Source organism: Empidonax traillii, unplaced genomic scaffold, assembly GCF_003031625.1.
Source record: "Empidonax traillii isolate 1590-97213 ecotype Southwest subspecies unplaced genomic scaffold, ASM303162v1 scaffold587:size399798, whole genome shotgun sequence".
NCBI lineage: Eukaryota > Metazoa > Chordata > Aves > Passeriformes > Tyrannidae > Empidonax > Empidonax traillii.
Genome location: NW_020955780.1, coordinates 138,034 through 153,936, shown reverse-complemented (window position 1 = coordinate 153,936; position 15,903 = coordinate 138,034). Strand labels below are relative to the sequence as shown.

General features: G+C 37.4%; 1 protein-coding gene across 1 annotated transcript in view; it reads right to left on the bottom strand.

Moving 5' to 3' along the window:
- EXT2 (exostosin glycosyltransferase 2) overlaps positions 1 to 15,903 on the bottom strand; it is a 74,198-nt gene that overhangs the window by 37,373 nt on the left and 20,922 nt on the right. Inside the window, exon 8 of the mRNA XM_027898252.1 lies at positions 102 to 233. Within this exon, the coding sequence (XP_027754053.1) occupies positions 102 to 233 (132 nt within the window). The remainder of the gene's footprint in view (positions 1 to 101; positions 234 to 15,903) is intronic.

Genomic DNA, 15,903 nt, shown 5'->3' with positions numbered 1-15,903 from the left:
ACAGAATTATTACCAAGTTTCATAGCACATACCTTTCATACAAAAAAACCCCCACCAAATCCACAATTTGTTTTATGAGTAAATCAAACGAATTTACTTACCACAGCTGGGGGATCATTCCATTCTTCATAGGAAATGGCTGCATATGGGTAAATTCTATCATTGATAATCTGAAGAGTAGCGAGAGCAATTGCTTTCATTGATCTAAAATATGCTTCCCAGAACCACCTTGCCTGTAAAGAGAATAAAGTTCACTTTCACATTGCACAAATCCAGTGCTTAACAATCAATTTTGGCTTGCCATGCACAGTCTGTTCCATGCACTCTACATGTCAGGTGGAAATTAAATTAGGAGGCATGTTTATTGTAGATAAAGTATTTCCATAGAGCCTGAAGGCTTCAAACCCAACTCCACCTCCCAGAAGAAAAGGACTCACAGCCAATAAAATGAAGCAGCAGCATTATTTTGCGAGTGATTAAATAGAATGAGAATCCTTGAAGGAATCAGGTATTTTCCCACTTTCATCACAGGCTTTCCCCTTGAAAAATGTCAAAAGCAGTTTGACCATAGAACAGAAAAAATTGCTGTTATACTCATTTTTTCCCCAAGGCAGAGGAATCCACAGTGCAGCTAAATAGCCAAGTAAAATCATCCCCCCTAAAAAGTGGAACTTAGAAGTCACTTTTTAACACCAATATTAGAGACAGCTGATCAGATAGAGAATTTCAGTACTCATGAACCCTACCAGACTAATACCTTCCCAAGTCTTCCAAATAACCAAATTTTATTTATACAAGTAAATATTAAGATATTTACACAAAAGTACATGCACATGCCAATTTGTTACAATTGTTAATCTTGGCTAATTTATAGTACAGGCAGTGTAAGACTGATGAAATAAAGTATGAGATTGTTATACACAGGTGCTCTGAATTTTACAGGTGAATCATTCTCAAGCTAAGGTCCTGTGCAGCAAGTTTTCACCTTGTCCCAGTTTCTGTGTAAGACAGAAATGTTGTAAGAAAAGCAAGAGTTTTGAAATGAAAATGCTGATTTATCAGACTCTCTGTTAGAGAAATAAATATACTTTTTAAACGCCTAGAACCATCAAATGATCCTGGAGGTCCCCATCCAATCCAGAAGGAAATATGCTTTACCAAGAAATGTAGTTCAAGAGTTCTGGCCCAAGAAATACGATTTTTTTTCAACTTAGTTTTATTTTGGGAAATGGCAGCACCTGAATTGTCCAGAAAGTAATTTACTTTTCAATCTCCTTATGGTTCATTATCAACTATAAGAGTATGTGTTTGCATGTAGGAGGTAGAGTAATAAAAAAATGCATTTTTTTTTTTAATTGGAAGCTTTAGAAGCTTTCAGAGTCAGAAGACAACATATAAATTTGGGCAACTGCTATTTTACTCTTGCTACAGATTTCTTAAATAGCAAAAAAGCTCTACAGACAAGCCATTTTTAATCACGTGCTATGAAAATATTAAATAATATTATTTACCTTATTTAGTTACTGTATTATTTACTTTTTTCAATTACTGAAGGAATACCAAGCTTCTGGAAGCACAGATCTTAGGATGAACCAAAAATAACTCTTGTTTAGCTGTTGTTAGCAAGTGCCAACATGTTTCACTCTGCAGGTCAGTACTTCTTAACAGAAGACAAATAGTGCTTCCTACATGTACACTTTCTTTTGCAGTATTCCTAGGTTAACCAACAGTGTACAGGAAAGATTACAAGTATGGAAAATGCAAATTCACAAGCACAAACTTGCCCATATCCATGCTTATGCTACCCTTTACTTTACTTTGAGTGTAAGCTATGGAATTCAAAGCTACTGACTTCTTGTCGAAACACTGTCCCTAAAACTCTATTCTGTTCGTAGTTTGTAAAACAGATTCTGCAGAAAAGTTCTATTTATTTAAGATGAATACTTAAATATTTAAGACAAAAACAATCCATGTTACAATGAAAAAAAAAAAAACCAAACTGGGAGATTACTGTTTTCTGAAGCACTACTTCTCACTTCGACTGAGAGAACAGCCATAACTCTAACTACTTCAGACTATTTCAAATTTTATTTAAAAGACTGATGAGTATGCCCAAAAATGGCATTACTCTGGAGCCTGTCATCCAGGGAGACTGCAAAGTAATGTCACTCTAGAATGGAATCCCTTCCTTGTCCTTATTTCTCTCCCTGGTAGGGAGATAACAGGCTGATTACCAAAAAAACAGAACAAAATGAACACTACATCCAACTGTAAAAGCAGAAGAATTATATAAACAGCTAAGAATAAATAAAAAGACACCAAATAAAGCAAACACCACATGCTAAGCAAAGGCATAAGTATTCCTTTCCCCATGCTCTATTTCTTAGGAAATATGTTTTATCCAGAACTCAGCAGCAACTGATTTAAAAAGAAAACCAGAAGCAGAATAAGAACTAAAATGGACCAGAACAGCCAACTGTTCAAGAATCCTAAGTAAACAAGAGTAAGAATACAGATCTCAAATTTTATTTTCATGTTTAGAGTAACTGCTATAAGCAGCACTACGTAGGAGAAACTATTTTATATAATCTTTTGCATAAAACTTTATAAGCACATAGCTATTAACAGTGTGAAATGCACACAGGACTATGTATTCCACCGTTACTAAATGACAGAATTCCTATACTGTTCTAAGATTGTCAATTAATACTGTAGTGTCTATTATTATCTAGCTTCATAACAATTAAAGTTGGTTTTCCTCCTTCGGCAAAACTAGGATGATCTGATCTAGCTTCTCCTTGTTCAAAGAATACTTTCAATGTCAGGCAATGTCAGAAGCAAATCTGGAGAAGAGGGCAGAGAGAATTTATGTTTTATAAACTAATATTTATGAAATTAATTTTTTGTAAAGAGCCATAAAATGTTCCCACAGTTAGTTGTAATATTTTTGGAGTTATGTTTCTTTAAGTCAGAACTCAAAACCTTCGAAGGGGATTTGAAGTCCCGAAACAGATGTTTCAGGGTCTCATTACTTCCTCCCCACCTTGTTTGCTTTTATAAAGCAGAACTGATTAACATGGCTTGCTAGTGTCTGCTGCTCCACATGCTGAGTTACTAAATATTTTGGGCAAGTTTTCTACTGGGAAGATCTATGTTGATTTCATTTCAAATGTATTTTCTGCTCTACTTGGTGAAGTTGAAAAGCTTGTGCTGGAATGTAACAAACAGAGGGGATAAAAATCCCTTGAACACATCTGTGATACAGGAGAGAGTAACAACAACAACAAAAAAGATATCTGTTCCGGACTTCTGTGCCAACTTACTTACTATTCTTACATAGTTTTACTGAACTGTCTGTTTCTCTTTTCCATATCTATGAATAAGAAGACTCAAGAGTAACTTTAATACACTGGGTAATATTTTTAAGGTATGGCAATGGTAATATACTAATTAGAGCTACCTGAGTGCGTTCCAGGACCTTGAAATAAAAAATCTGTAAGTCCAGATCTTGTCTTTCACAGAGACATATACAAGATTACAACTATGGCTAGCATTTTTTTCAACTTGAATTGAAATTAGCTTCCAGTACTCTAGAAACCTGCTTGATGAAGTTTCCAGATTTTCTAAGGAAACACACTATGTGGACCACCGACTTGTAGAGAATGCTAACTTTGTATACACCTAAATACTGCTTAGGTCACAGGCAATCTAAGTGGTAAACAGAGATCAAACATGTACTTTGTACAACTGCCAAAACAACACAAATCAATGTACATTAACCTGTGTGGCTTACCAGGAATTGAAAACAGCTATTTAAAAAACATAACTTCTCTTCCCCTTCTAAATTTCTGGATAAATAGAAAATCTAGGATAGATTCAAAATGAAAGACAGAAAAGCATTATTTTCTGCAACAGTTTTACCAACATTTCAAAGAGGCAAACGTAGCATGCTGTATGACTTGACTGAGAATGAGAAGTATTATTGAGTTACCCAATAGTTTTGAAGTGACTGGAAGCTCTCATTACACAACAGATTTCCAATGAAACTAATTCACCTGAATTCAATTTCTGCAGTAAATTTAACAAAGCCATGAGAACTTCCTCATGGAAGCCGTAGACTTAAGGAACTGGAGGCCAAACTCTCTCCTCTCACCAGTGAGTTCTGCAGACGAAGGTTACAAACACAGGCATATTAGTAAGTAGTTCTAAGTTGCTGCCTTTCCTTTCCTCCTCCCTGCCCCACTTTCAACTGCTGCATCCTCATTAGATCAGCCATGAAAACCCACCACTTTACGTAGAGGCCAAAATTGCTTAATATAACATAGTGTTCTAATTTATACTCTAAAAATACACATGCACACCTTGAGAAAGACTAGCAATATCTGAAAGACAGATGTTCCTTCAACCCAATAAGCAACCATCCAAACCAAAAGTTCAGTTCCTCTAGTTTTCAGTTCCGGGACTTCGTTCAAGCAGACTATGAAGAAACTAAACTGACAATATTCAGCACATACTGGTACAGGCAAGAGCTTGGGAAGGGGGCATTTGCAGCTCTTTTCATAGCAGACAACAGGCAGTGGCATGCAGCAGCAGGGTAGCCTACTCGCAGAAAGTAACATTTATTTAGGGAAGGTGTTATTTTCCTTAGGAATAAACACACTTGGGGGCCTAGCATCTCTTTATAAGCTCTTTACAAGCCAGCACAGCATCAGGTTACAGAGTCCATTCATATAATGTTTATAAGTTCTAGTGTTAATGCCCCTAATGGTGCTCTGGTGTAGAATGGAAGACGGGATCAATGTAAATCTTTTGATTAGTTTGTGAAAAGACAAACACTGGGCATGAGGCAAGGAAAGAAATACTTTCTGCAACATTTAGATCAAGAGGAAACAGTTGATGAAAGGAACTTTCTAGCCTCCTGTCTTTTCACAGCTCATGATTTGGTGGGAGTTGGTAAAGTTAGCAAAAGGGGAGAAAAACAAAATTCACAGAAGAGCACTAAAACTTAACTGCCCATAAACCACCACTTTTCTCAACTTTTAGGTCAGGCGCCATGATGCTGTAAGATTCTGCCCCACTGCAGCAGTTCAGTGTTTCTAAAATGCCTTGAAAAGGTTTATGAGGGCCTGAAATACGATTTTCACACTGGCTGGGATGACTCTGCTTAAATGTTTTCCCTTCTCGATGGCTCTTGGTGTTCCTGGATTTCACTCCCAGCTGGATTACAGAAGTTTAGCCAAAGAAATCAGTGTGGCCTAGATGCTGCAACAGCACTGGCCTGGAAACTTGGTGATACCTTTAAAATTTTAGGATGGATAGTCGGAAAAAAACAACAACAAACCAAACAATCTTCTTTATTTCATTTCTAAATAAAACCTTTACACTAATAAAATTAATACTCGGCTTAAGTAACCGAAGTAACTGACTGCAGCAACCCTTTGCTAAACTATGAACCTTCAGCAGAGATATAAAAGATATTACAAGAAATATCTACAGCTCAGCTGTGCATCTGACAGCTCTGGGCATGTAAGTGCATCCATTAAGACCTTCTGGAGTTATATGTCATACTGTAATATAATCAAATGTTTTCTAAGTTAGTGGGACCTAACAAGTTATTGTCTATCAAGTAAACTACTAGGATTGGTCACGGGCAACCTCCTCTCACCCCAGCCTATTTCCATTGTGCAGTAGAATTAGATGGGCTACAGGGGTTCAAGATAAACTGAATTTTTATGTTTGCCCTATAGCAGAGATGCATATGAGGGTAGCTGATGGTATATAAGAAAGAGCAAACCTGAGCTGTCAAGCACCCCACTGATCTCCCTTGCAAAATGGGATTGAAGAAAGCATAAGTTCCTCTTTTGGAGCAACAAGCATTTTATAAAGTTTCACAAGATAAATTCTGGGTTCAGACTAAGGACCCTATAACCCCAAGTTCCCACATTTTCCTGCTTATAAATTGTATTCTGCACCCTCCTTCTGTACTGCTTTACTGTTTCTACATCTGGTTCCCTGTTCCAACAACTTCCTTGCTGATCACACATACTACTTTTAGTATGCAGTTCTTCAGTAAAGATGATACAGCTGGGGCAGCTAAAACCAGTGCCATCTTTGGGGTTTATTTACACAGGCTTACAAAAACCCTCAGATGACTTTATACTATTATGAATTAGACAATATTTTGTTGTTTCTAGAAAATGGTAACAATTCAGGGTTTAAAAAATTGCTTAATTGGTTTAGGACCCTTGACAATATTACACAATCAAGTTCAACACACCTAAAACTGTCTGGCTCAATCTTTTCTCTGTAACCAGTGCAGGAAAAAATAGGGTCATTCAGAGAGACACTCAGAGCTCTGGTGCCTTAAAATACTTCCTAAACAATCCACTCTCCTCTTATTAAGGGAGCGTGAGAGGATAGAGTAAGTGACTAGCTGTAGGCCATGATCCTTTTTCCCCTTAAAGCTTTGTCTTCAATAAAAACCTGGGATTCTCTCGTTTTTCCCAGGGAGGCATGAAAATTTGAAATGAGAACAAGCAAAAATGTAGACTACATTTATCAAAAATAATTGATGTGTCTCAGACTATGAAAAAAGTAAGAGAGCTGTGCTCTGGAAAGTTGGGTCACTTTTGGGGTGGACAGTGCAATTCCCTGAAACTGGAGGGAAACTCTTTAGAAATTGCAATCTGAAAGTAAAAATTAGTTTTTTGTCCCCATGCATAGACTATGTAGGAATTTTAAGACCTAATCCATTAAATCAATTGATTTAATGGTAAAATCATGCTAACTTGCCTAAAACTGAAAAGTTTTCTGATTCATTTTCATGTTTTATAGAATATCAGATTAAAAGCACCTTTCAAATTCAATCTAAGCTGGTTGTGTTGCACCTGTTTGTCAATACAAGAAAAGCAGTAGTGCAAGCAGCATACAAAGAGGGCTCAGAACATCAGTGTGTCACTTCTAAAGCTAAAAAAATGGGGATTAGCAAGGCATTGCCCCTTTGGGGGTGCCTGATGGCTTCAGACAAAGACTAATCCATAATTCAACATTGGGGTTACCTGAACCTCAAACCAGAAGATCCTCTACAAGGGAAAAAGAGGAATGAGCACTAAAACAATGCAGGGTACATACTGTTGTTTCCAGTTAGCTGAAGCTTGCTTCTAATATAACATGATGACATTCTTTTAATATTATTTATGAATATTCATTCCATCTTTCAACTTTTGTTTCTGAGTTATGCATGATTCTCAACTAAAGCCCTGAAAATACTAGATTCATCTATTTAACTTATACAAATTATATGAGTGGCCTATAGAGGGATATTTCTTAATTACAACACACTTCTGCAGGATAAGCAAACAAAACAATAATTTGTATCATTACAGTCAAATATTTTAAGACAGAAATTCTAGATAGACATTTTGTGGTGCTGGTTTTTATTGTAATTCAGCCTAAAAAATTATCTTTTCAAAAGCAAAGCAGCAAGTGGATTTAATCATTTGGCTCAATATTCTCTACTAGAGTAATTTCAGCCACAAAACAAGCATATTTGCCTGCTTCAGATGCAATGGAGAGTGAAAACTAAATTTTTCCATTATCCAGATTTCTTTTTTTCTCCTTTTTGAAGCTGCCGATTCATAAGGGGACAGGGGTCAGAGTTCAAAATGCTAGTCTTACCCTTCAGATACCAGCCACTTGGGAGTAACTCACTTCTACTGGTTCTCAGTTTTACTGCTGTAGACTACTTGATGACTCTTAAGAGCTAAGGGTAAAGGAAAACCCTTAGTGCAAGCTCAGATATTAAGCTTCTTGCACTGCAGCCTTCCTCAGATTCTCTTCTCTGGTGCTTTCAAAAGAATTCCTGACATCAATTATAATAACCCATATGCACAACAACACATCCTGTGCATATATGAGAATGGTTCTTTAACAGATATGCTTCAAAGTTAATATTTTCACTCTTGCTTCCGTACCTTCAAATAATTGTGGGAGTTTGAGGGGTTTTCTTGGTTTTAGATATTGTGTTGGTATTTTGGTTTTGTTGTGGCAGTTTTAAGGTTTTTATGTTCTGTTATGAAGAACCTTATTATGCTTCAATATATGACATAAAAGATGGTATTTTCAATAGAAGAGTTCTCATTCTCTCTCATAAAATGGTAACATTTGATATAGTTTTGAAATCTTGTATAATCTTTACCCTTAAAATACAGATTTCCGCTGTTCCTTGTCCTAGCGATAGTAACTTAATTCTAAAAATAGCAAGAACACTAGACTTGAATAGATAAAAATATCCCTTAGCACTGGTGTTCTCCCCTCACTCTATATATTTCTGCACCTCAAACTTGCTTCTCTGATTAATGAGTATGTCAACTCAACAACTCTGTTGCAGAAGGCAACATTGCACCAGCCAGGAAACCTGACTTACTGCCCTGGCACCCTACAAATCCATGGCCAAAATACATTTCAGTTATGGAGCCAACAGATACCAGCACTATGAGCAGCAAGGAAACACCCCATTCTCAGCTGTGCCTGGGAATACTGTTGCAAAGCATGGAGACAGAGACAGCAAAGAGAGTAGAAGGATGAGAAAAAGAAGAAAGCAAGCATGTACAGTTTTAAAAACATGTGATGCAAATATGGCTACCATTTTCTGAATTCCCTTTGCTCCCAAAGAGCTTTCAGTCGTGTCTTTCTATTTACAGGTAAATAACATTTGTTGACACCACAGAAATAACACAGCTGAAAAAGAGTAATACACCTGAAAAACAATAATACAGATCCTACTGTGGCTTCCTGTGTGTCATTATCTGCATAATCATTGATAATGATGTAATGACACAAAAATAGGCCACTCTCTTCCCTCCAGTTTCCAGGAGCTTACATGGCTCCCTAATTACTCCACTTTCACCAGGCTGTTACTGAGAAGGAAGGGGAAGACACACCTAAACTGAGGAGTACTCAAAATTAATTAGATCTGTATCATCCTTATTATGATGTTTGTCCTTTGCACACTGATAACATGAAATCAGACCTACAGTAAGCTAGACCTATGCTATCACTGATTCAATGGCAGCCTAAAACAAAATAGAAAACAAATTCATGTACGTAATTGCAGGGAACGTTCGACTACTGTATGAGCAGAAGTTGGGGGTGGGAGGACGTTTTAGCCACATTTCTTGACAAGTGATGGACAGCTCCTGAAACTGAAAGCAATAGGTTTCTAGTCCTAGGGGTATTGCCTTCAAATATGTCTATGTTCTCAGGGTAGATCAGTTTTCCCTGCTGCAGGCATCCTGCTGAGAGGTGAGGTCCCAAGCAAAACACAGGAATCTGACTGCAAGCCTTTGAGGTGGCAGGAGCCAAGGGAGGTTCAAAGACAAGGCTGGCTGGTGGGCAGCACCTCTGAGTATTGCAGAGGTTAGAGGTTAGTAAAGCAGGAGCCACTGGCCAATAAAACAGTGTTTGGAGAGCCCACTCTACAGATAAATTGCAGATCTGTTTACACCTTTCCCAGCTTTCTGAGTTACACACACTGATGCTTCCCACTGTGATCTTGTCCTCTGTCCACCAGCATCTCCCTTCCTTGGCAGCTGCCCTGCTCTCTGCTGGTTGGCTTTATAACATGCCTCAAGGATGCTTGGAAACTTTTAATCAGCATCCAGCATCAAAAATAAATAAATAAAAGCACAACTGCTTTTATTTGTGTCAACTGCTGCAACAAGATCTGGCTTGTTTGAGATTTCCCATGACTGCTGTACTAATGCTGGGAGAATAGAAGCTTAAATTCCCTTGATTAGAGAAACTAAACACAAAGCAAGCCCAGTGCCAATCACATACATGAAAGGACAGCTTTCTGAAGGAAGGAAAAAAAATCTAGGTAGGGTTACCACCATATTATAGCAGTCAAAAATCAGCAAATACCTCAATTTCAGAGCTTAAGCTCTATACCAAGAACTTGCCCTTTTGATGAAGACATGTTTTGCTCAGTTTCCTGTAAGTTATATAGCTCTGTTTTATATAAGCACAAACATAATACACATACCCCCAACACATACAGTTCTCAACACTGGACAACTTTAATGACAGACATTACTGGCAACATTGCCTGAATACAAATATATCTTACTGACTTCTGTAAGGATAAAACCGAAGGACAGCAGTCATGAGGGGTTTTCCATATCTACTTGAAAAATTCCATTTAGAACACGGTGCTGCTTTTTTCCTCTGCACTTTAAAAGTAACTGATCTCAGCTCAAGCTATTTAAAAATACTTCATCCTTCATGGCTCAAACTGCACATGACTGCATGGCTATCTGGTTAAATAGGTAAGGTGATTATTAATCATTGGCTGTGATAATACTATGTGGGTAGTCACATGGAAATGGAACAAGGCTGAAAATAATTTTACATGAACAAAACAATTGATAAACATCAACAAGAATTATTTATTTCTTCTTGGCAAACATCTGAAATATCATTACATTCTTTACTGCATGAAACCAAATTTCATAAAAAAAGATAATTAATCTCAAAGATAAATATTAAGGCTTATTACATAAATCCTTGCTACCCCCAAAAAAGTACTAACCAGCATTTGCATATTTATTATGTATTAATCTTTTGCTTCATCTGAACAATTAAAAACATGAGGAAGGAGTTGTTTTCCCTCTCCCCTTGATACATTCTGGCTACTACACATAGGCAGCAACAGACCAGAAACAAAACCAGTGGTGAGAGGAAGAGTACAGAGCCTGGGCTGGTGCTGCTAGCTTACTGAAACATTTCAGGCAGTTGGTTCATGGTCACAGTATTCATGCTCAGGTTTAACCTAATCACCTGATTCAGGATCAGGAAAGTTTTTCCCAATGTCTCAACAGGCACCACTGATATTTTTTGCTACAGTGTTGGGAAGCATATTTATGATACACTGTGCTGTGTGAGGGAAAAGAGATGAAGTATTCTGTGGACCCCCTGGGACCAGAATTCCACTACCAGCTGAGTCTGGTTGCAGGAAACTGTATTTCTTAATCTTAACCATAATCCAACAACTTTTGTCCATGATTCCCTACTCCACCCTTAATATCCTGGAATAGGCACACCTTCTCTAGTCCTCCTCTCCAGAGCATCTGTGCAGATTTAAGTCACCAGCATAGAGTATGTACTGAAAGACAACTAATGATAGGTGCCATTTTAATTTCTAAAGAGTATTCAGAATTGTTGCTAATAAAAAAAAAAAAAAAAAAAAAAAAAAAAAAAAAAAAAAAAAAAAAAAAAAAAAAAAAAAAAAAAAAAAAAAAAAAAAAAAAAAAAGAGTAAAAGGGAAAGGAAGAAGCCAATCCCTAGATATAAATTACACCATTTTCAAGCCAAAGGGAATTACAGTATATTCTTAAACAGCCCACTATTCAATTCCTAACAAAGATACATAATTTTCCCATACACAGGCATCTAAGAAACTATTCAATATATCTGCATAATTTACAAAGATTAAAGAAAAAGCTGTCTAAAGTTTATCTGGCAGCAGATTGTTTCTAGAAAACATGTAAAACCTTTCTAATTTAAAAGACGAACATTCCTATTATGTTGTAAGATACATTTGATTTAGTCATTAGAACAATATCCAGGACTTCCAAATTCCATTATTAATATTATGATTTCACCTTGTACAAGTTAATTTCCGCATCTATCTATTCATCAGTAAAATGGATACAAGACCAAGGTGTATTTACTACCACTACTGAATATACTCATGCAAATTACTACAGCACTGCAGTGTATTCATGCTATATAGATAAATACTGAAGTTGTAACACTTTCAATAATGAAAGGGGGTAAGTGGAGCAAGGAGATTTGATAAATGGGATGTAGTACGCACTAAGCAGCAGCAGAGGGAAAGCAAAGAGTAACAAAGAAAGTGGAACACCAGGAGATATGTTTAATCATCCATTTGTCTGCAGCTAACTGCTTGATGTGCATAACAGAATATTTTCAAATATTCTTTCTGAAGGTACATGCCATTACAATTTTTGGATCATCTGGGTTTGTTTGTAGTCTATCCAAGCTGTGTATAGCTGTGTAAGTACCAAAAATGCACTGTGCAACAAGATGCAAACTCTTAAAAGACAGACTCTTAAAATCTAATCTTAAAAACAAACAAGAAAATTGTCTTAAAATAGCAGTTAAGTTTAACCTTTTGTTGTTTAGAAGCTGCAAATGTAGATACAAAAGCAGCCCAACTGTATCCTATAAAAATTATTCACTGAGGTGCTTTGAGTTCTTTCTCAAAGATGCCATGAAGACAGTTTTCTTCACTCTGAAAAGCAAGAAGGCAGGATAGACAACAAGAAAAATACCTAGGATAGGAATACTCTCTGCAACAAATGAAGGGAGTGGGGAGCAATGAAAGTCTCATATATAAATGCCAAGGATTCTACAACTCCCATGGTGATCCTGGCAGTAAGCCAGGAAAAAGTTTTCTCTTTCCTTTGCTGTTTGCAGCAACAAATCTTTCCTCTGGGGGAGGGGTGAGAGGGTTAGAACTAACTTCACTGCATCTGATAAGAGGGCAAATTGTCCAGGCCTGACATTTATGGGGGACCCAGAGCTCCACTGAAGCACTCTGGGAGGATTAAGGCAGGGTTAGCCTCTGCAGTCCCACTCCTTAAAATGCTACAAATGGCAGACAGATGAAAGTTCGCCTAAATTTGATAATGATGAGTCTAAGGAACCCTGAGACAGAAGCTGTCCCCTGTCAGGGAAAGAACTGCAGCTGTAGGTTTAATATTCTCATTAAAAGGACTTGTAAAAATCTAACTATGCTCAAAGAGCTCCCAGTGTCCAGATATTGAAATGAATTTCTGTTTAATTGGTTAACAAGAACTAAATCCCATCTCTTTTACGTAAGCTGCACCACCCACAGGAAAACTCCACCACCCATTTGCTTTAACTCTATCCAAGACCATTTCACTGTAAGAATGGGATGTTTCACACGCCGGCAGTGATTGCCTGGAGCCAGCAGAAAGGCTCATATAGCTGTCAGCAAGCTGATAAGAGCTGAAATTACTCTACAGAACTCTCTTTAAAGAAGAGCCAAAGAAGTACATTAAATGAAAGGGAGGAGGGGCAGAAAAGGCAGCCACTCATGTTGTTTTAACGTGGCACTAAAACAAGTCATTGATTTATGCATATGTCTTCAGCTCTATTTGACCTGGAGTCTGAACTTTTCTTAAGGTCAGGGCTGAGGCACATGGGACATGCACTACAAAAACCACAACAGCTTGTCCAGGTATTCTGACTGTGGGAACAAACACTGCAAACTTCATGCTTTCTATTCACATTTTTTACACTTAATTTATATTCCTTTTTAGTTTTTAATTGTCCGTGCGGGCTGAAAACACAAGATGTTGTGAGTATCTAAAACTTTAACTAATGAAAAGCAAGAATGCTGCATGGCCACTAGTTGAGAAAGTACCTTATGGAGCTTCAGGAAAGTGAATTACCCATTCATCCAAAGGAGGAAACTACACATCACAGTCAATATTCTCTCACTGAAGTGTTTGGTTGTAAGTGAAGTCAAGATGCACTTTGAAAACCACTGATGATCTGACAAGGTTATTCCACATGGCATTATAACACCAAGATCTTCTGTAAACCCAAGGCATGAAGTTCCATTACTGTGCCTGCACCAGCTCTCACCAAATGGCCTTCTGCTCCTGTATTCTCTCTGGCAATGCTCTGCAGCAGCTACCTTAGGAACTCCCCTCCCACAGACACAGCAGGCATAAGCTACCACTTCCACAAAGTACTATCCAGCTTTCAGAACTCTGCAATGCAAGAACTCCTAAGCCAGAGGATATATCTTTGCATTCATCTCTGACAGATTTTCCTTCTCTGGATTTCTTCATTCTGCCTTTATGTCAGTAAAACCCCTTCACTCACACAAAATGATGACACAGTGATTCTCACAGACTATCTACTAGTTCTGTGAGATCATCTCCTTTTGAATTTTTTTAGACCACATTCCCACTAATACAAGTCTTATGAAACATGAAAAGAAATTGTATCGAGTGTAGAGTCATATCCATTCACTTTTTTCATGACATTCTTATAATTCTGTAGCATATTCTTGCTTCATCTTATCGCCAATTGGTCATTTTCAAGATGAAGAGTTAGGCTATTTAATCACTCTTCTACTGAAACTTTTGATCACCCTTGTTCTATTATATCCTTTTTAAGATGGGAGAACCATAACTACAGACTCTATTCATGGTGCAGACAAACAACAGATTTACATGGGGGCATAGTATTTTCCATCTTGTTCCCTACTTTCTCCTAAAAATTCTTTGGTTTTTAAGTTTTGGTTTGTTGGGTTTTTTTTACTAAAATTGATCATGGAATTTATACTTTTACATAACTATTTATTACAGCTCCAAGAATTCTGTTCCAAGTGATTGTAGCTACTTGAGAGGCCATAACTGTCTATGAGAAGACTGTTTGAAATTGCTTATATACCCCTTTCTTTGCATACTGAATTTGTCACTTTGTCATGCTGCACCTGAATTTCTGTAGCCTAAGGTGTGCCAGTTCCAAATAAAACCTCTTCCAAAGCAGATCATTCATAACGGGTAAATGCAGGTGGTTTTTCTGTGACTATTAGCTTGAGCTGCAAATTTTCCCTTAAAAAGCCATGTTGTTCTGGGATGCTTACCATCTACACAGCTACCTAGCTTTATGGAATTTCTTATCTCCAACACCTCCACCTCTCTGTAATTTTGGTTGAAATTGGGCAGTAAAAGAAATCAGAAGAGAAATCTGTATGCACACTGTATGTGATCATACCCTTGTTTCCCTAGGAAACCAGATGAAAAGAATTCCCATGCTCAAGAGCACTTGCTCTTCCTTCTTGTACCATCAGAGCACACAAAGTCATCCAGTACTCCAGAGCAGATATTAATTCAGAAGTTTTATTTCTGGGAGATGGAGAGTACTATAAATTCAAAAAGGAATAGGCACACAAAGCTTTCTTTTGAAAGTAAACTCCTTACCTAAATTCTGTTCGGTGAGAAAGAAAGCCTAAATAAACAGAGGAATAACTCCTCTATTCCCATTACGTAGTACTTCCATATTCTGATCCTGTGCCTTAATGAGTCTAGCCCTGTTGGAAGACTTCTAAGTATGATGCTATTAAGTGAGGAAAACTATTTACAAGATGCCTGTATATTTTAGTAGACAGAGTCATCTCACAAAAACAGGAGGAAAAAGGCACAGAGGCTGAGATGTAAACTGAGGAAAACACTCATACTAGTTAGAGACATTTATATATAACTTACACTGCTGAAACATATGTCCAGAGACTTAACAGACCTTCAAAGCAAAACCTTAGGAAAAAAAAAATGTTGCAAGGGAAACTATACAAGGAATGGGATATGGTGATACCAGCAAAGTTTTGGTTCGCTTTTTTTCCTTTACCTATTTCACACTTCAGGATCAAGACAAAATTTCAGATTTTACTCTCTATCATACAGGTCTACTACATTTACTTCTATTTCTTGCCCTCCCCTTCTAGAATTTTGCTGTTACTTGGTGGTGCTGGTTAGAGGTGCAGAGAAAATGAAAGCATAAGGACGCAGCATAAAGTCTGCTGCATCAGAAGCTGTGCAGCTGAGCTGCTTATCAGCTTGCCTCTGGGCACTTCTGCCTGTGTTTCAGAGCCCATATGGAACTATTTTTGAGAGGGGATAGTTCAAGGAAGCTTTAAAGAAAATGAGAATGACAACATTACTGTAGAAAACAGACAAGACAGCAATCCCAGAGATACGTAAGTTTCAACCAGACTGCTATTAATTTTAGCAGGTCAACTTGCAGAGACTGGTTTTGATGGCCAAAATGTTGCAGTTTTTAAGA